Consider the following 19,928-nt stretch of genomic DNA (forward strand, 5'->3'; position numbering starts at 1 on the left):
TCGACTCACTGCATGGTAATACCTGGCGCCTGGTCTTCCGGCGACGGTGGTTGGAACTTCGCCATCGATAAGGACCAGATGTCCAGGATTGTCCCTGTACGCGCTGGTATGACATTGTCAGAGTTAGAATCCAACGTTACGAAGGAGTTCTTTACTTCAACGGAGACCGCATATCTCCCTGTATTGAGTTACTGGCCTCCTAACACGAAAGAGCTTGTCACCGGACTAACAACACCGCCAGTTATTATGACAAACGACGGTTCTCTTCGTTTTTTCTTTCTCCACCTGGATGCTCACCTAGGAATGAATTTGTTTGTCACCTTCCAAGCCAAACCCGTCACCCAGCCAGCTAGTCAAGTGGATGAGAATCCCTTACCCTTTACCACACCAAATCAACCTATAAAACACGACCTCAACCACTTTCGACCCCCTTCTACAGCCTCATCCAAAATCCCTTCATTCTCTCTTTTTGGAGACGATGACCTCCTACACGATCCCCCACCTCGTGTTCCTGTTGATGCCAGTAACTCCCTACATTCTCCTACTACCTTCCCCTCTTCTCCAAAAGGCCCCAAAATAACCCGATTTTCCCTTCATGAAGAAACTCTTTCTTGCGGAGATGAGATGCTTGAACAAATGTTCAAGGAAGACCCCGACAACATCCCTGACAGTTGGGTACTTGATGACGACGAGGAGACTGCCTCAGAAAGCTCTCAACCTCAAGACACTGATGGAGTCCCGCCTGCTGGATATGACCATGATTTTTGGGATCCTTTGTTAGAGGAACACCTTGGCGGGTCTGATGCAGTTGAGGTTATGGCTGGGATAAAAGTTCCAAAAACAGCCCCCCCCCCCCCCCCAACTGTAGCCGGCAACTCGTAGTCGATGCTGTACCCCTCTTTGAACTCGTCACAGGGCAACCCAGTAACCTCACCAAACTCCACCAATGAGAATCTGAAGGGGTTTCCACCAAACACCGGCCACAACTCATATTTCTTCTTCGTTAGCACCTGCCTTGTCAGCATCCCGTGTATCACTTTGCCCATCAGCACCCTACGGACAGGAAACCTAAATAGGGTTCCAAAGCAAGATCTCAGGAGCATCGCCATCTCCTCGGTACCGTTTAGGGCGTCTCTAACGCACAGCAGAAAATCTATAGTAGAGTACATGTTGATTCTCTCGCATGGGAAACGATCCGTTGCAAATAACCTTTCCGGTAGACCGGCCGGTACAACATCTTCATCGTCTGTTCCAATCAAGAAAAAAAAACAACTCGATTGAGACACAAATCAACACAAACACTAGATCCAAACTAAGAGGGGGGGGGAATGAGCATCACTAACCAACGGCAATCTCTTTACCACGAAGACTCCGCCGTCGAGACATCTTGTTTATCGTCGCCGTCGTTTTTTTTGGCTGGCTATCGCCGCTTCGGTTTCTCGCTCTCGGGTCTCGGTAAAAGCGAAGTTGAAAGTGAATAATTATCCTTACAGATCCGTCTATAATATGCGTCCCTGGGCCCACTACATCGATTTTAAATTTTGAAATTTGAACAATCGAACTAAGAAAAAAGAAAAAGAACGGGCTGGTTAGGATTTTTTGAGGGCAAGTTAGGTCTTTTCACATGGAAACTGCCCCAGTAGCGGCAAGTGCCTTTTTATGACATAGAAACACGTAAACTGCTCTAGAGTGAAAATAACTCCAAATATATATCTTATGGAATACAGTAAACAAAAAAAATAAAATTGGTTAAGTAAAAAAAGGAAAAGGGAAAAAGGAATGGTGGCGCAGGAGAGTGACGGGTAGGAGAGTCTTGATCAGTCATTTAAGTTTCTCTCTAAAGCCGTTTCCACTCAATCCTCTCCAGATCTCACTCTCCGATCTACAAATCTCGCCGGAGAAAGCGGATATTAGTAGCGGCGAAGTCAATTCCTGCTTCGATCTCTCTAAGTCCGATCTGGGTTTGAAGAAACAGATAAAAAGATTCGATTTTGGGGAGTGGGGTGAGAAGAATGGCGGAATCAGGAGGAGGAGGGTGGAGAGATTCGTATAAAGGGATGTCCTCTGATAACATCAAGGGCTTGGTGCTGGCCATTTCCTCTAGCTTATTCATCGGAGCTAGCTTCATCGTTAAGAAGAAAGGTCTCAAGAAAGCAGGAGCCACTGGCACTAGGGCTGGTACATCTTTGTATCTTTCCCTCTGTTGAACTTCACCACATTGTTGTTATTTTTGGTAGTTTAACTTAATCTGGGTCCTCGTAGGTGTTGGTGGGTACTCTTATCTTTACGAGCCTCTTTGGTGGATCGGCGTCACAACAAGTGAGTCTTGTTCCTTGTCCTTTGCTGTCTTTGTTCTTCTTCTTACTGATACTATTTTTATTTTTTGCTGCTTACAGTGTTACTTGGTGAGATTGCCAATTTTGCTGCTTATGCATTTGCACCGGCTATACTTGTTACTCCTCTAGGCGCTCTCAGTATCATTATCAGGCAAGAGAATATTACTTACTACTACTCATGTCTCACTCTTGTATAATGTTTTGCCTTTTCATTTACACTTTTTTTTTCTTTGAATCTTAGTGCTGTCTTAGCTCATATCATATTACTCGAGAAGCTGCACATCTTTGGAGTTCTTGGCTGCGCCTTATGTGTTGTGGGTTCCACCACAATCGTCCTACATGCCCCTCAAGAGCAAGAGATTGGTTCCGTGCTTGAAGTTTGGAATCTTGCAACAGAGCCAGGTGCGTTGTTGGATGGGACTGTCGTGCTCCATGGCATTCAATTTTCTAACATTAGTCTAGTTTTGTTGCAGCATTCATGTTCTATGCAAGCCTAATCATTGGGGCAGCTGTGTTTCTCATCGTCCGTTATGTGCCTCAATATGGGCAGACAAATGTTATGGTCTATATCGGTATTTGTTCGCTTGTGGGATCATTATCGGTATGTTGTTTCTGTTTATTTCCAGTTTCTAAATCCTATTTTGGTTTGAAAAAAAAATGATGTTTACAACAAACATGTGAACAGGTGATGAGCGTTAAAGCACTTGGAATAGCACTGAAGCTGACATTTTCTGGAACAAATCAATTATTTTATCCTCAAACTTGGGTATTTACCTTGGTTGTACTTACCTGTGTTGTAACCCAATTGAACTACTTAAACAAGGTAACTATTAGTCAAGTGTTATTCCTTGTGTAGATTAAGATGTCTTACTTGGTTACTAAACTAATTGCATTTCACTTGCAGGCACTTGACACATTCAATACAGCTATAGTATCTCCTATATACTACGTAATGTTCACATCACTAACTATATTGGCCAGTGTTATCATGTTTAAGGTAATCTCTCGCCACAAAATGTATATGGACCGTTGTATGGGGATTGTTGCTTTGGTACATGAATCAAGTGACTGCTTTTTGTTTCTTAAACAGGACTGGGATCGGCAAAATGGTACTCAAATTGTCACAGAGATGTGTGGATTTGTTACAATACTTTCAGGCACTTTTCTTCTCCATAGAACCAAAGACATGGTCGAGGGTAACAAAATCTATACTCTCTACCTGCTATGACTATGAGGAAGACTAATATGCATAATCCTAGCTAGAGTTCATTCATGATTGACAAAAAGATTGCCATCCGGTTTATACATATAAATCTTAAATCTTTGGTATCACTCTGGAGTTTCTGAGAGTTTGCAACTGATTGTTATTGCAGGTTCACCGGTAATACTACCAGTGCGTATAAGCAAGCATGCTGATGAAGATGGGTTTGAATCAGAAGGCATTCCACTTAGACGCCAAGAATCTCTCCGGTTACCTTAAAAGCTTTATTGCTAAGCCAGAGAGGCTCAACCTTTTTTATTATCTCAATCTATTATGAACATGGTCCTAACGAATACAGAATGTTCAAGGAGATGGAGGAAAGTAAAAAAAGAAGCAAAAGAGGACGAGATCTCACATCACATCTTTCTTATTCTTGGTAAATAGGCTGTTACTTGATCAAACATACGGTATTAGCACACACCCACGCATAAACCCTTTTGTGACCTTCAAGATTTTTTTTTATAAAACAGAGATGGGTTGTGCTTAAATTTGTGTTTTACAAGCAAATATAACTTAAAGTTTTCAATTCAAGATTTGCATCTTTTTTCTCTGTTGGTTGGTTTAGACCATTTGACAAAATGAAAACAGAGACTTTGACAATTATAAATCACATGGTTAGTCAATGGTTTGAAGGAATAGTATTTTGATGAGGTGGAGTTATAGCATTGATGGATGATTATAGATAGAGACAACTTTTTATGTTCATCTTTTCCTCAATCAATCACTCCTGTTAGATGAGATGTCAAACTAAAACTGCATTATGTCCCTCTCATAACTTATAGAGAGTTAATCACCAAAATAGTTTGTCTTAAACTATATAGCAGAATTCAATCTCTCAACTTTAAAAAAACTTTCAACTTTCACATTTTCTGTAAATGAAATCCGGTTTAGAATTACAAATGGAAGAATGTTCGAACATATAAAGCTACAAAAGTGTAAACTACCTAAAATGGAAAATTAGAGTCGACTAATTGAGAAATTAATTGTCTATAAATAGTAAATAAATATGCTCAGCCCATATGAAAAGATCTTCCTTATTATCACAAGAAGAAAAGAAAAGAGAAACTTATTGTAGCAGTTGAACTATAAAACTAACAGAGAAGAAAAAAAAACAGAGCAACGAGTCCAACAAAACACGAACTGTGTCTTCTATCTATCTCATTGGTCCTCTTCTTCTTCTTTCTACTTTCTTGTTTCTTGATCCTAGAAAAATGGCTCTGAACAGAGTGTGTTCCGAAGATTTCAGCTTTCCATTGCTCACTTCCCGAGTTCCCCGCATCGGTTCACCTCCACTGTGGAAACCCTCGCCGGAGAGAGGTTTGGCGAGACCAGTCATCGGAAAGGACGGTGATAACGATCTGTCGAAGAGCTTCTCTTATGTGGAAAGAAGGAGAAGTCTTTGGAGTGATAAAGCAGAGGAGAAAATGGATATGTTGTGGGAAGATCTTAACGAAGAACTGCCCCCGAGGAGAAGCCAGAGTCTTAGGAACGAGCTCAGCGGAGATGGTGGAGAGAAGAAGAAAGCGTCTTTGTTAATCGACGAGAGCTCCGCCGTGGCCGTGGGGTGCGGGATGAAGTTAACGAAGAAGACGCAGCCGAAGAAGAAGAAAGGTCCGAACGTGTTGGTGTTGATGAGGGTTTTAAAGAAGCTTCTTGTTTTACGAAGTTCGTCTCAGAGATCGCCGGCGAAAACTCATCCGCGGTGAATGCTCTCACCGTGATAACTTTGAATTGAGGGGTTCTGTAGAATTCAAAAGCTACGTGTCTTTTGTGGAGATTGAAACTTTAATTGTCCCAAAAAAAAAGTAAAACAAATGAATTTAGAAGGTAAAAAAATTGAAGAGGGTTAGATAGAATAAGAGGGTGAGAAGAGAATAGAGCTAATAGTATTTTTTTTTTTGTGTTTCACATAAAGGTAAATTTTATAAAGTTTGCATTAAGTTTGGTTATTTTATTTATGATTTTACCGCCAGAATACATTAGAGTTTTATTTGAAGGATTCTATGCCATACTCTGCCTTTTCTATGCGATATTTTGTATCACTAATAAATTTGTAATCCGAAAGATTGCATACCGTTTCAAGTAATTTCTCTAATCTGTAGGATACAAATATACGATCATTTGATACAGATTTTGATGATACAAGATAAAGACGCACAATGGCAGTATATATATAACAAAACAAGAGTGATACATCTCTGCATCACCAAAATTGAAGTGTATCACTTCCTTACTATATGCAAATAAAATTGAAGTACATACAGTAAGAACCTTTATACAATGAGATATGACCATATGTCTTTTATTCCTTCGCGATGGCCATGAATCATATTCAAGAATCAAAAACTATAATTGAGATTTTTCCAGAATTGATGCGAGATGGGAAGAGAACCAAAAACTACTCTGTTATTAATGTGTTAGTTTGCATGATAACTATATTAGTTTATATACAGAAGAATATAGCCTCATCTCATGTACTTTTTTTTCTTATCATCGATTGCACAGGGAACAAGAATTGTATTGGTTTGCTTCTTCTATCACATGGGATCAAGTGCGAGTGAGAAACCTCATGGTGACATGGAATGAGTTGATTTTGTTCCCACAAGCCATACCTCATTTCTACAAGTGATCACACACAAAGCCTCTGATTGGAGCATTAACTTTGTCGCGTCTGTGGTGAGCTGCAGGAAACGAAGAATCACTTATTATTTCCCGGTCCAGACACCTATACGGTTTGGACAAAGACAACAGATTCATTTCTACCAAGAACAAAAACCCTGACTGGAGTATCACCAACACAATGCTCCTATCTCTCGTCGTCGATCAGCTACTATTACATACTTCCTTCTTTTTATTTCCATCCATGCTGTAATTCACAGTATTAGGCATGACTGAAATTAACAGTCGGAAATATAACGGTTTCTCTTGCAGTATCCAAGAACTCACTCGCATTATCGATAAGATGACATGAATAGACTCTTCTCTTTGCGGTCCAAAAACATGGCCCTTTACAACACCATGATGATAAGAACAACTTAATTACAACATTAGATTTTGCAACATTTAAAATCTTTCTGTATTATAAACATTTTTTTCTTCTGATAAACAAATTTAAGATTTCAACAAAAAAAAAGTGTGCAACTTTATCATATAGTTTTAAGGTAAAATTATATTAATTAATATAAAGAATATCTCAAATTGTTTCTCAGTTATATAATAAATTATATTTTTATAATTACTGGTGTTTTCTATATAAATTCAAATGACATTTTTAATAATTATATATAATATAAAGTTTGATTGTTCAAAGACCAGTAGAAATAAAAACAAAAAGAATGAAGAGGAACAAAATGTAAAGAAAACATGAAATACAATTTTTTTTTAAATAGTAATAAAATATTTATGTAGAAATAACTTTTGAAATAAAAATAACTTATTCATCTCGTTATTTTCGTCACCACTCAAAAAGTTAAGAAATCGACCGGCCCGATTCCTTTACCTACTCTCCGAGTCCGACTCTCGAGTGACCATTCCCAAGTCCCAATCGCCAAACGACGCGAATCTTCAAAGCCCGGGTTAGAATTCAGCTTCGGGTTTCCCTAAACCGGTTCCGAATTTCTCACTCTATCTGACTCTTCAGAACTTAAAAAATCACAACCCGCGAATCGCAAGTGGGTCGGGTCATTGAAAAAAATTGAAGCTTTTGTCTCCTTTCAGTCTCTCTCTGTGACGCCTCTTCTCTCGTTGACTCCATTTTGCTCCTCCTCCTCCTATCTGACACCTCTCAGGTATGTACTCCAAAAGATTCCATCTTTGACCTGTGAAAATCGATAAATTAAACTGATCTCACTCTCCTCGTTTGCCTGCGCAGAATAAATAAAACTGATGGGTGTGCTCGATGTTCAGGGCCCTCCATCGTCTTATATTCTACGAAAGTCTCAACCTTTGAGGAGAAACATCACTAGAGTTCATTGTAAGAACTTAACAACCATGGGAGACTCTTTCATCCGTCCACATTTGAGGCAACTAGCTGCTTATCAACCAATCTTACCCTTTGAGGTAATGCTCCCAACTTCTCAGATGATTTGATTCGATAGGATTCATGCAATGTGTGTTTGCAATTAGGTCCTGTCTGCTCAATTAGGAAGAAAGCCTGAGGATATCGTCAAGTTAGATGCCAACGAGAACCCTTATGGTCCTCCTCCTGAGGCAAGTCCTATCTTATCCCTCACATACTAAAGTATGATCCTTTAATGTTTTTTCATGATGCTCTCTTTAGGTTTTTGAAGCATTAGGTAATATGAAGTTCCCTTACGTCTATCCCGATCCTCAAAGTCGTAGGCTTCGTGATGCACTTGCTCAAGACTCTGGTCTTGAGCCTGAGTACATCCTTGTTGGTTGTGGCGCTGATGAGCTAATAGACTTGATCATGAGGTTTGGCCTTAAAAAGGATTTGAGCTTCTTCTTCACCTAAACTTTGTTGTCCTGACTAAACTGTGTGGTGTTTGCAGATGTGTGTTGGATCCTGGGGAGAAGATTGTAGACTGTCCTCCTACTTTCTCAATGTATGTGTTTGATGCTGCTGTGAACGGAGCAGGTGTCATTAAAGGTGAAAGATTCATACTTCAGTCTTTTTCATCTCAGTCTCTTGATGCATATGGTCTTACTCTTCTTTGTTTTTGCTTCCACAGTTCCAAGGAACCCTGATTTCAGCTTGAACGTAGACCGCATTGCTCAAGTTGTTGAACTAGAGAAACCCAAATGCATCTTCCTAACTTCTCCCAACAATCCAGATGGAAGGTAAAACACCACTCTACACACCAATGTTCAAGTAATCGCTAGGCGGTAACTAGACCCGGTATAGGGGATTATCAACTAGGCACGCGCCTAGACCGATTTTTAGAACACTACTAAACACTAAAGAAGTCATATTAGTTCGTTAGTTTAAAGGTTTTCTTGATTGATTCGAGGTATTTTTTTTGTTACAGTATCATCAGTGAAAAGGATCTGTTGAAGATTCTAGACATGCCAATACTTGTTGTCCTAGATGAGGCTTACATAGAGTTCTCAGGAGTTGAATCAAGGATGCAATGGGTGAAGAAGTATGAGAACCTCATCGTTCTCCGCACATTTAGCAAACGAGCTGGTAAAACTCTATACAATCTAAACAAAACATGTAATATTATTATAAAGTCTTCATCTGAGAGTTTCTCATACCATTTTAAAGGTTTGGCCGGGCTTCGAGTTGGATATGGAGCGTTTCCACTGAGCATAATCGAGTACATGTGGAGAGCTAAGCAACCATACAACGTCTCTGTTGCAGGGGAAGTAGCAGCATTAGCTGCACTCTCAAATGGGAAGTACTTAGAAGATGTGAGAGACGCGTTGGTACGCGAAAGAGAGAGGCTTTTTGGGCTTTTGAAGGAAGTCCCTTTCTTGAATCCTTACCCGAGCTACTCGAACTTCATTCTCTGTGAGGTTACTTCTGGAATGGATGCAAAGAAGCTGAAAGAGGATTTGGCTAAAATGGGTGTGATGGTGCGTCATTACAATAGTCAAGAGCTTAAAGGTTATGTCAGAGTTTCTGCTGGAAAGCCTGAACATACTGATGCTCTCATGGATTGTCTTAAGCAGTTTTATTGACTTCCTCGTTTGTTTGGAACTCACTGAAACAAAACTAAAAACTATTTTGACTTCTCTGTTTTTATTTGTTTTCGCATTGTTGGGTTCAATCTTTCAGACCTCGGTTAATGAGCTATTTGCAATAAGAGAAGCCTTTCTTGTGTACATATGTAATTTTATGGTTAGATAATGGGCTAGGTCCTACAGAAAAACTAGTTGATGGAGCCCACTGAAACTGAAAAATGCATATAATATGTAATCTAGAGTTGGCTAATTCAAAGTGCAGCTTAAGCAACAACAAAAAAATCTAGTCTCCATTAAAAGAAGGTTCCACGTCTATTAAAACCTGATGGCTCAAAACATAGTTATGAAGTATTGTGTCCATGGTTTGATAAAAGCCACCAACAATTTCTTTTTAATAAAGAAAAGTTATTTTTTTTTTAAGTTTGTTATTTAAAACAACTAAGCTGTAAAGGAGCCTAAAAGAGAGATAGAAAGAAAACAACTCTTTTTTTGATCAAAAAGAAAACTAAAATTTAAATGGAAGAATAAGTATGGCAGAAGTAATAGGATGAAAGAGACAAGTCTATCAAAGGGTTTTCATGCAAGTCAGAGAGAGTAAAGAAGAGTTTTCATTTAGAATAATAGAAACAATAATTAAAAGAGAAGACAGAGAATAAAGAAGAGTTTTCATTTAGATTTTTTAGAAACCCACTAAAGCTTCATATAACACCTGAAAACTATAAATTGATTGAATTTTTATTTTATAATTAACTTTTAATTATTTAATTTTAACTCGTTAAAAATGTTATATGAAGCTTTTGGTTAAGACACTCTTTGGAGTTCTCATTGGTAATGTTGCTTTTAGAATTCAATCCCATTTATCCATTTATTGAATACTACTCCATCTATCCATTCATGGATTATGTTGCTTTTAGAATTGAATCCCATTTAATATAAGTTGTTTTGGAGAAATTTTTATGTTTCAAATTATATGACATTTTCGGTTTTCTATGTAAAATTTATTAACAGTTAATGTTATATGATAAATGATAATATACCTACTATTTTATTATTGGTTGATTTGTAGTTAGGTAAATAATTAATGATGTTTTTGTTTAGAAAATGTAAGAAATTAATAATTTTTTTAATCTATGTGCACAATTTTAAAATGACTTATATTAAAAAATGGAGGGAGTATTTCTTCTGCTTTAAAAAAATGAATTAGACTTTTCACACACACAAAGTTAATGCTTATGTAAAATTTAGTATTGGTAATTGTTAACATTAAACATGTCCCGACAACTATTAAACCGATAGCAATTTAAGGCTTCAAATGTCCTCATTAATATTTTTTTTAAATCACAGATTATTAACATTAATTAGTAAAAGTGAATTCGAACCCCTAAATCAATTTTTTTTAATAAGAAAAAATCAAAATATTATTTTCAAAACAATAAAGAGGAGTATGATTTTGAGGTTAATTTATTTCAGTCGACCTTATACATCTTCCGGTTTGCTTTATAGAATGTTTTGATGAATATGTTAAAATTTTAGAAAAAATTACCAAAAATGACTCATAACATGATTTTGAATAAAAAAGTGTACCCCAAATTCAATCAAATGTAAAAGTAACCAAAAAAACAAGTGAAATAACGACAATCTCATTATGACCAAACAATAAACTAGTATTAAGTTTTACCATTATAATCCTCCACGTGAGAAAACTTAAAATAATTTAAAATTTTTATAAAAAATATTTTGATAGAAAAAAATTGAAATCATGTAATAATAAACATTTCTAAATGATGTAAATTTAGTTTTACTAAAATTGAATTAGTTTCAACATAGATGAATGAATATAGATTGAGTCATGATAGTCATTTATTTAGGGTTTGATAACATATGATATAGTATTGTTGGTATTTTTAGGGTTAGGTTTTGAAATCTTATCTTTTTTTTTTAATTTTACTATATATGTTTAGTGACTATCTAATAACTTGGTTTAAACACTTTCTTAGTATCTTTTAATTTAAAGAAGTATTTTCGTGCATAATTATTTGATTATAAGGTCTGAAAGACTCACATAAGACTTCTCAAGAAACTTTCTGACATATCCAGCCTAAATTTTAGAAAAATTTAGGTTTTCCAAATAAATCAAAGTCTTCCAAAAGTTTTCCAAAAAAAGTTTTCTCATGTATTAGATCGTAAAGTAATTAAAAAACTTAAAAAAAAATGTCAAAGGGAAAAAATTGAAATCATGTATTAGTAAACATTTATAAATGATAGAAATTTAATTTACTAAAATTAAATTATTTTTAACATAGATGAGTGAATGTAGATTGAGTCATGATAGTCTTTGGTTTAGGGTTTGGTAACATATATTATAATATTGTTGGTATTTTTAGGGTTAGATTTTGAAATCTTTTTTTTTTTTACATATATATTTTAGTGTCTATCTAATAACTTGATTTAAATACTTTCTAAGTATCTTTCAAAATTAAGGAAGTATTTTTTGCTTAGTTATTTGATAACAGGGTATGGAAGACCAGAGTAGACTTCCGAAGAAGTCTTCTGAAATATCCCGCCTATATTTTGGTAGAATTTAGGGTTTCCGTCTAAATTTTAAAAAAATTTAGGTTTTCCGCCTAAATTAAAGCTTTCCAAAAGTCTTCCAGAAGTCTTCCATGGAAAGTTTTATCATGTATTAGATCTTAAAAGTAATTAATAAATTTTATAAAAAATATTTTGAAATGATAAAAATTGAAATCATGTATTAATAAATATTTTTAAATGATGAAAATTTAGTTTTACAATTAAATTTGACATATATGTGTTTAGTTTTGTGTATATTAAGCACTTTAAATTTGATTTTAAGTTTAATGAAGTGTTTTTGCTATTTGGTTAGTTATTTGATTTTAAGGTCGAAGTCTTCTTTATCGAAAATATTTAACCTAATTGAAATTTTTGTCTTCATATATAAAGAAAATTTATACATTATCTTTCTGATTTTTCAGATCAGAGTCAGATTTTGGAAGACTTCACAGAAGACTCTCAGAATACTCTCGGAAGACTTCTCGGAAGACTTCTTGGGGACTCTTCTTATGTGTTTTATGCTAGAAGACTTCGGGAAGTCTTCAGAAGTCCTTTGTGCAAAGTGGTACAAATTTTGGATATGTATTTTGTGTGTTTTATATATTAGATTTTAAAAAGTTACAGATTCAACCTAATGTGACTGTTTTATTTATTATTTAAGCCTAATAATTTTTTAGAGGTTTTTTTTTCTATTTTGAAGCCATTTGAATGATTTTGAATATGCAGACTTTTCATATTTGAGTCAGACTTCTCAGAAGACTCTTGGAAGACTCTTGGAGGATTTTTTTGGGAAGTATTCTAATGTATTTTATGCTAGAATACTCCCACGAAGTCTTTAGAAGTCTTCTGCCCAAAGTGGTACAAAGGGATGGTGTCAAGTGGAGTCCAAGCTTATCTATGTTGAGGAATGATATCTAGCTCAATGTTTAATAATTTTGTTTATGGTTTGGTTTATGATTTGTATGTGTAATATTTTAGTTGTGAATTCTTTTGTAAATTTGAAGAAATGTTAATCAAAAGAATTTGGTAAATGTATTTATATTTTGCCAAAAGTCCTTGACATTATTGAAGTTATTGATACAACATACCAAGAAATTTTTTTAATCATTCTACCCATTCATAAAAAAACACAAGAACACAGAAAATTAATCAAATTTATTAAAACTAAGAGAGAAGACTTCTCAAAAAAACGTAGTCAAATTCAAAAAAGATCAAAATTGAATTTTAAGTGAAAGTTGAAATTTTGAATCTCATGGAGGTTCAAAATTACATTTTATGATCTAAAAGACACATTAACCACATGACTTGATATTCTTAAAGTTACGTAATACTATTGAAAGTTTAAAAACATGTCTTTAAGTTATTTAGCAATCTGCTGACAAAAAAAAAAGTTACTTAGCAATCTTGAAAATCTATCGTACATAAGTTTTCTTAAATTAGCTAGAAACATTAGTAAACATGAATATTTGAAATATCATAATTATAACAAAATAAGTTATGAATTTCATCCAGGATCCCCAATATTAATTAATATACATGAACTAACAAAAAATATATTAAAATTCATTTTTATTTGTAGAGAAAATGAAAGTTTATTAAACATTAACGCAGAGAAGGGTTCTAGAGAAGTCTTACATTTATGTCATTTTTGAAATTGCAAATTTACAAAAGAAGACTACTAGAAAAGTATACTCTACAGCAAACATATTGAGAAGTTTTCTTTTGTAAATTTTTGCTTACTTTTGAATTTAAAAAATCCTCGAAAATACCAGAAGTCTTCTCTAGTAAACATGTTAGTTTTGCAATTGACCATAGTGTTGCAGATATTTGACTTTTTCTTAGAACGTTCACATGAAGTCTTCTCATTATCGTAAGAAGTCTGCATAGCTTACTTTATTTGACTTTTTCACAAAAGACTTCTACAGAAGTCTTCCGTCAAAAGACTTCTCTATAAGTTTTCTCTTGTAACCAAATGTTTGACCCAAAACCGGTAATAAAATTCAAGAAGACTTCTTTAGAAGTCTAAACCCTATTAAGAAGTATTTTAATTAATATTAAAGTTTAACTAACATACATAGACTTCTTGCGATAGTGAAAGACTTCATCTAACAGTAAAGAAGAATTTCCGAGAAGTTTTTTATAAAAAAATAAATTTCTGACAAACTTTGGTTAATTACAAAACTAACTTGTTTATCCCAGAAGACTTCTTGAGAAGTCTTTTTTTTTTGTTAACAAGAAAAAATTAAAAAATTTCTAAAAAAGTCTTCTTTATAAAACATACAAAAAGTCAATTGCAAAACTAACATATGAATTGACCAGAAGACCTCTCTAGAAGTCTTCTTCGCGAAACAGATCTGAAAAAAAATTCAAATATCAATTTTTAGATCCAGCGAAATTCATGTATAGCTTTTACAAGCACACATAACTTCTTAATGAAAGTTAGGATTTTCGGATGAAATAAGAGATAAAGTGGAAGAGAAATGGTTTATGTGTGAAAGAATGTGGATATGAAGATCTATATGTTGATTTTAGGTGTATTTAGAGCTTAAAATTGGTTGTTAATGGTGGTTGGTGTTTTGACGACAATGATAATGACAATGTTGTAAATAAATGAGGAAGATGAGGATGAATAAGTAAAACACTCATTTTTGGAAAAAAATAATAATGACATTTTCTTGAATAACTCGAATTTCAAGGATAAATAAAGCAAGTCAAAGTTTCAAAAAAAACATAGGTTAGTTTGTGTTTGACTTGAAATTTTAGGTTATATTTGAAAAAAAAACCTAAAATTTTATATCCTTTTTGACCCATCTATACTATTAAAGCAGAATACTTCTTATGAATATGCCCCTGAATTTTCTTATTAATTACAAAACATTCAATTCTTTTTTTCAAAAATGAAAAGCCCAACTAATACATACTTACATTTTCGTGTTTTTAAGCCCATTAAGTTGACATTCAATTCTTTTTTCAATTGTAAGCAAATTACCCATTTCATCTTCTTTATCTGTGAACCTGCAGAATAAAACAATTATTATGCCAAGAGGAAAGGAAATCAAATCGAAATTTATGGTTTGCTTATAATTAATACCCGATTCATGAGAAACATTCACCAATCAACAGTTTCAATCTTCACCAACGCCCTATCCATCAAGATCGATAGATCTACCCACTGATTCTCTCATCGATTCTCTATTTCAGTTCTAGCGTGTCGTCGATTCCTCAAAGAAAAATTGGATCGAGAAATATTTTTTTTCTACTTTCCCTTTTCTGTTTTTTTTTTTAACCAAACGGCCACAAAAACATAGATTTTGACATAACAGATTTGTTGCTCTCTTTGGGCAATTCTAGCCCATTTTATCTGACAAAAAATAAATCCTAAACAAACCAAAGCCCAACAGTGTTTTCTTTTAAAACCAACTATGTATAAGCCAATTTAAATACATAATAATTATTAAATATTTCTGTTATTATAATTTAAAAATTATGCATGAATTAAAAATATGTAGAATGAAAAATGAAATGTCTATTACATTTTTCATATAATATTTATTTAATAAGTTAAAATTATAAATAAATAACCTTACCAAATATATCATTACAATATGATTAAATTTATTGAGTAGATGTTTACCATTTTAAAATATTTTAACTAATTAATTAGTTCACAAACAAACATTTTTATTTTTAATAATAAAAATAAAATAAAGAAGACAATGTTATAAAAATTGACCATAAACAAATAAAAAATCTATTAAAATATAGATTAGATAAATATTTATTAATTTAAATGAAATTTTACAAAAGTAACGATCCCGCGCTTTGAAAGCGCGGGTCAAAATCTAGTACTAATTAAAGAACAAATGTTACGATAAAATAAAATAATGAAATATAAATTGCTAAATCAGCCTATAAAGCAAACCGGATGGAGTATATCTTTTGATTCAAATCAATCTTACATCAGCAACTGGTTTCAACACATTCATATCTTAGGAATTCTACTGCCTCTTCTACGGCTTCACACAAGTTTCTTTAATGTTGATATCGCAATATTATGTGTTTTTCGTCATCACCTTCGAACTCATTTGTTTAAAACATCTTTGTAATGGTATTCCTTTGGGGCAAGAAATGAAAGGAACGTTAAAAAAAGTCTCCTTCCAAATTTTTTTTATCGTGTCTCAAATGAAATCTGTAAGTGTTTTTAGATTGATGTACATAAAGATGCTTATAGTCGTATAACCTTTTTTTGTTAATAGTTACATGCCTAAAAATTCATCTCTACAATATTACTCGCTCTGTTCCTACGAAAAGTCAGTTTCTTATGTGTCACAATGACGGTTAATTACAGAGATATCTTTAATGAAATAAAAATATTTTATGTAACTGTCATTATTTAAAAAAAAAAACTGATTTTCTTTTCTTTTGTTAAAATTAATTTAAGTTTATAATTTAAACTTCCTTTTATTAATATTTTAAAATACTTATATGACAAAAAGGAAATATTTACTAACTTTAAAAACGTAAATATATTTAAATATAAATGTGTTTACATTAAAAAGGAAATTTCAAAAAAAAATTATATATAATTATTAAATATTTACTACATAATTATATTAATTTCTTCAACCAAATATAAGCCAGTTTCGTTTGTGTCGCACTCACGTTAATTCTTGTGACAGTTAATTACAGAGGTACCCTGAAAGAAATAAAAATGGTATATGTAATTGTCATTATTTAAAAACTGATTACCTTTTCTTTTGTTAAAATTTAAGTTGAGTTTATAATTTAAAATTCCTTTATTTATATTTTAACAAAATACATATATTACAAAAAGGAAATATTTACTAACTTAAAAAAAATATTTAAATATATGTGTTTACATTAAAAAGGAAATTTCACAAAAAAAATTATATATAATTATTAAATATTTTCTACATAATTATATTAATTTCTTCCACCAAGTATACTAAAAATATGAATATCAAAACAAATATAAATTCTTATATTTTTCGTTATAATATTTTGTGCATCTTCATACATTAAAATTATATAAATAAATAAATATATATTTGGTAATTTGTATATATTTATTAGAATCTTAAACTCCATACTCTTAAAACCCTACCCGCTCCTCAACTCAAAATCCTAAGTCTAGATTAGTTAACTCTAGGATTATAAATATATTTTTTCTATTTATAAGTGAAAAAAAAGTGGTCAAGGTAAACATGAGAAATGGCGTGGCCATTTTCCACTATACATATATGTAAGGGATATATTAATCCAAGGCTCTCGTACGGTAGTAGAAATAAAAAAAGAATAAAGAAAATGGAAAAAGAAGATTTGGTTTTGGAAGATCTGTCTTGGTTTTATGTTGTCGTTGATTTCACTGATAACATGATACAAAAACAAATGATAGAATAATAATGAGAAAAGTTTTAAAATTTCAACAAAAAAAATTAAAATTTCTTGAGGTAGAATGATTTAAATAATTAAAGTAGTATTTAATACTTAGTGACAATAATAGTGTGAAACTATTATGACATTTTTTTTTTTTTTTTTGCCATCTTTATTATAAATATTAAACACAAACCCAGTACAAAGTCCAAAAAAAACAAAAGTAAAATACAGACAAAGCCAACAAACGGCTTAGTAAAAGCTAAAGGACACCAAGGCCCAAATGAAACCTATGCGGTAAGATAAACATGGATAAGCCACGTGTTGAAACATGCTCCACGTAGAGAACCAGCCACACGTCGTGAGAGACTTACACGTTTCCGACGAAGATTCAAGTCGGAATACCACCGGAAAAATACCGGGAACACACACCGTTCAAAGAGAACCACCGTGCCACCATCACCCCACGTCTTCTACCACACATACCACAGAAGACCAAAGGACTCTTTATACTAACACAAGGATCTCCTTTTCAATTTGTTAGTTCCAATCAACAACGATTGAAACAGACTGAGCAAAGAGAAGAGGAGATCAAACAGAATCCGGAACGCCCGGACCTAAACCACCATCAACACCAACAAAACCAAGTGCCGACAAACCAACACCGAGGGAGAAGGTGTGGTTTCCGGAGTCAAAAGCCGATCGCCCACCAAGAGAAAAAATGCGGCATCAGAACTGGGGCCGGACATGCAACGCCGACGGAGCCGACTATGCCGGAGATAAAACCCGAAAGCCACAGACTGAAGATCGCTGTAAAGATCCCGACGATTTTGATCTTAAACAAAAAGATATCCCGAGAATCAAAAACAAAAAAACACAAACTTTCCCGACCGACGGTGGTGAAGAGAAACCACACCGCCGGTCGGAGAACACGATCTCAAGTTTGAGCTTTTTCTAGAAAGAGGTCAGAGGATCTAGAGAGATATATTACTTGTTTGCATGCCCCTCCAAAACTTTAAACTCGTAGATTATTCATAAATGAGTCAATTTTGAAACTATTATGACATATATAGGGACGCAATCGCCGCTAATATTTTAAAAATCTAAAGATATATGAGCAGTCCCACTAAACCGCCTCAAACAAAAGATTCACAGATAACACATGCCCGGATGCTTTCTCTTCATTTCTGATATCTCTTTAGACACCAAAGGTGAAAATTGTTTGTGCATGTTTGAAATGCTCAATACCACACTAACGATTATTAAACCTGAAAAAAATGAAAGCTTAACTAATGAGAAGTCTTGACTTAATGGTTATCAGATAGAATGTGGAATAGGGAGACAAGTAGAGGAGGGTTCACTTGGAGAATTAGTGGTCGATCTTCATCCACCGTCCGTTCATCATTAATTGCGGCTAATTATAATTCATGATGATCATTATTTACGCCATTTTGAAATCCTCGCTCAATCTTATAAACATAATATTTTCCCAATCTTAATATCAATCTCACATTGTTTTGGTTTCGATTTAATGTCAACTAACTTATTCTACACAGTAAAACTGTATCCATTTCCATTGGAATCTGATAAATTAACATGTCACATGTAAATGATCATGATGAGTAGATGTTAGCTTGAAATATTTATAAATTAGGGTTTGCGCGCAGTTTATAGATATAGTGTTTAAGTTATTCATATATACATATATAACGTAAAGTTACTTCAGAGAGAGAGAATCTTCACCTTGTTACGTAAAGACAAATTCGAAATCAATGCCTATGAGATAATTAAAAAATTCGACGATTATATACCCTATGACTTATGAGTATCACCAATAAGATAACCACTCACTATTTCTTAATTACTCTCTCCATTTTCTTTTAATTGTCGTTTTTATGCACACAGATTAAAAAAAACATATGATTTTGTATATTCCCAAAATAAAAACAAAATTACATATATATCTAGCTAATCATATTTCAACCAATAAAAAAATAAAATGAAAAATCTTATTAATAAATTTTACATTAAAACTTTGAAAAGATACTTATTTTGAAACTATAATTTTTTTCTACAACGATAATTAAATCGAAGCGGAGGGAGTACTATTGTTTCACTATTAGCTAATAATAATATATTGATGGATATGTTATCTTTTTTCTTAACTAGTGATATCTTTCAAGGTGCAAATATACGTTTGTGAGGCTATTGGAGAGAATCATGTAAAATTGTTTTGTGCGAATTATATTTATTGTTATGAACAAACGCGAATCAAAAAAAGCAAAAATGATTGAGACAAATATATGTTCAAGGTTTGTATGTGGTGCACTAAGATCTAAGACACATCCAGATGTAACATTTATTAATTAACACTCATTCATAACTGATAATCACAACCATTATTACAGTTCAGAATAGTTTTAAAAAGGTATAGTACTAGAACATATATATACATAACTCGATGCTTAAAGTTATACCATTAACGGTTACATGAACAATTGGGCTGAGCTCCTTGATCTATATTGATAGTTACGACAAAGGTTAGAACATCTTTATTTTTCATTCGGTAAACCTTCCAAGCTGTACTATACTCGCTATGGAAAGAGGAACAATAAGAGACATACTGAAGTTCCCGAAAACCCAACTCGCCTTTTCAAGTACATTGACAAACAGGTCTGGAACCGAGAGGATGTGCCACTAGAAGTAGGGGGGGGGGGGTG

At 33.5% G+C, this 19,928-nt stretch overlaps 3 protein-coding genes and 1 long non-coding RNA gene across 4 annotated transcripts; 3 read left to right on the plus strand and 1 right to left on the minus strand.

Moving 5' to 3' along the window:
- The first annotated feature begins 1,768 nt into the window (after positions 1-1,768).
- LOC103852735 (probable magnesium transporter NIPA4) lies at positions 1,769-4,130 on the plus strand. The gene is made up of 9 exons (XM_009129633.3): positions 1,769-2,178; positions 2,263-2,319; positions 2,397-2,487; positions 2,578-2,738; positions 2,810-2,937; positions 3,022-3,159; positions 3,241-3,333; positions 3,427-3,532; positions 3,710-4,130. The coding sequence occupies exons 1-9, from the start codon at positions 2,013-2,015 to the stop codon at positions 3,814-3,816; spliced, it is 1,047 nt and encodes a 348-aa protein (XP_009127881.1). The 5' UTR covers positions 1,769-2,012; the 3' UTR covers positions 3,817-4,130.
- A 265-nt stretch (positions 4,131-4,395) lies between these two features.
- Positions 4,396-7,385, plus strand: LOC103852736. Its single transcript, XM_009129634.3, has one exon. It carries the CDS (start codon positions 4,809-4,811, stop codon positions 5,301-5,303), a length of 495 nt encoding a protein of 164 aa, XP_009127882.1. The 5' UTR covers positions 4,396-4,808; the 3' UTR covers positions 5,304-7,385.
- Positions 7,133-9,386, plus strand: LOC103852737 (histidinol-phosphate aminotransferase 1, chloroplastic). The gene is made up of 8 exons (XM_009129635.3): positions 7,133-7,385; positions 7,469-7,656; positions 7,723-7,806; positions 7,877-8,031; positions 8,109-8,206; positions 8,289-8,397; positions 8,586-8,743; positions 8,825-9,386. Exons 2-8 carry the CDS (start codon positions 7,483-7,485, stop codon positions 9,238-9,240), a joined length of 1,194 nt encoding a protein of 397 aa, XP_009127883.1. The 5' UTR covers positions 7,133-7,385; positions 7,469-7,482; the 3' UTR covers positions 9,241-9,386.
- On the minus strand, positions 9,309-19,809 carry LOC117131691. Its single transcript, XR_004454867.1, has 2 exons — positions 14,906-19,809; positions 9,309-14,829 (listed from the first exon to the last, which is right to left on the minus strand). It is a non-coding gene; the product is annotated as an uncharacterized LOC117131691 (long non-coding RNA).
- Positions 19,810-19,928: the final 119 nt, after the last annotated feature.

The sequence above is a fragment of the Brassica rapa genome, chromosome A02 (assembly GCF_000309985.2).
Source record: "Brassica rapa cultivar Chiifu-401-42 chromosome A02, CAAS_Brap_v3.01, whole genome shotgun sequence".
Lineage (NCBI taxonomy): Eukaryota > Viridiplantae > Streptophyta > Magnoliopsida > Brassicales > Brassicaceae > Brassica > Brassica rapa.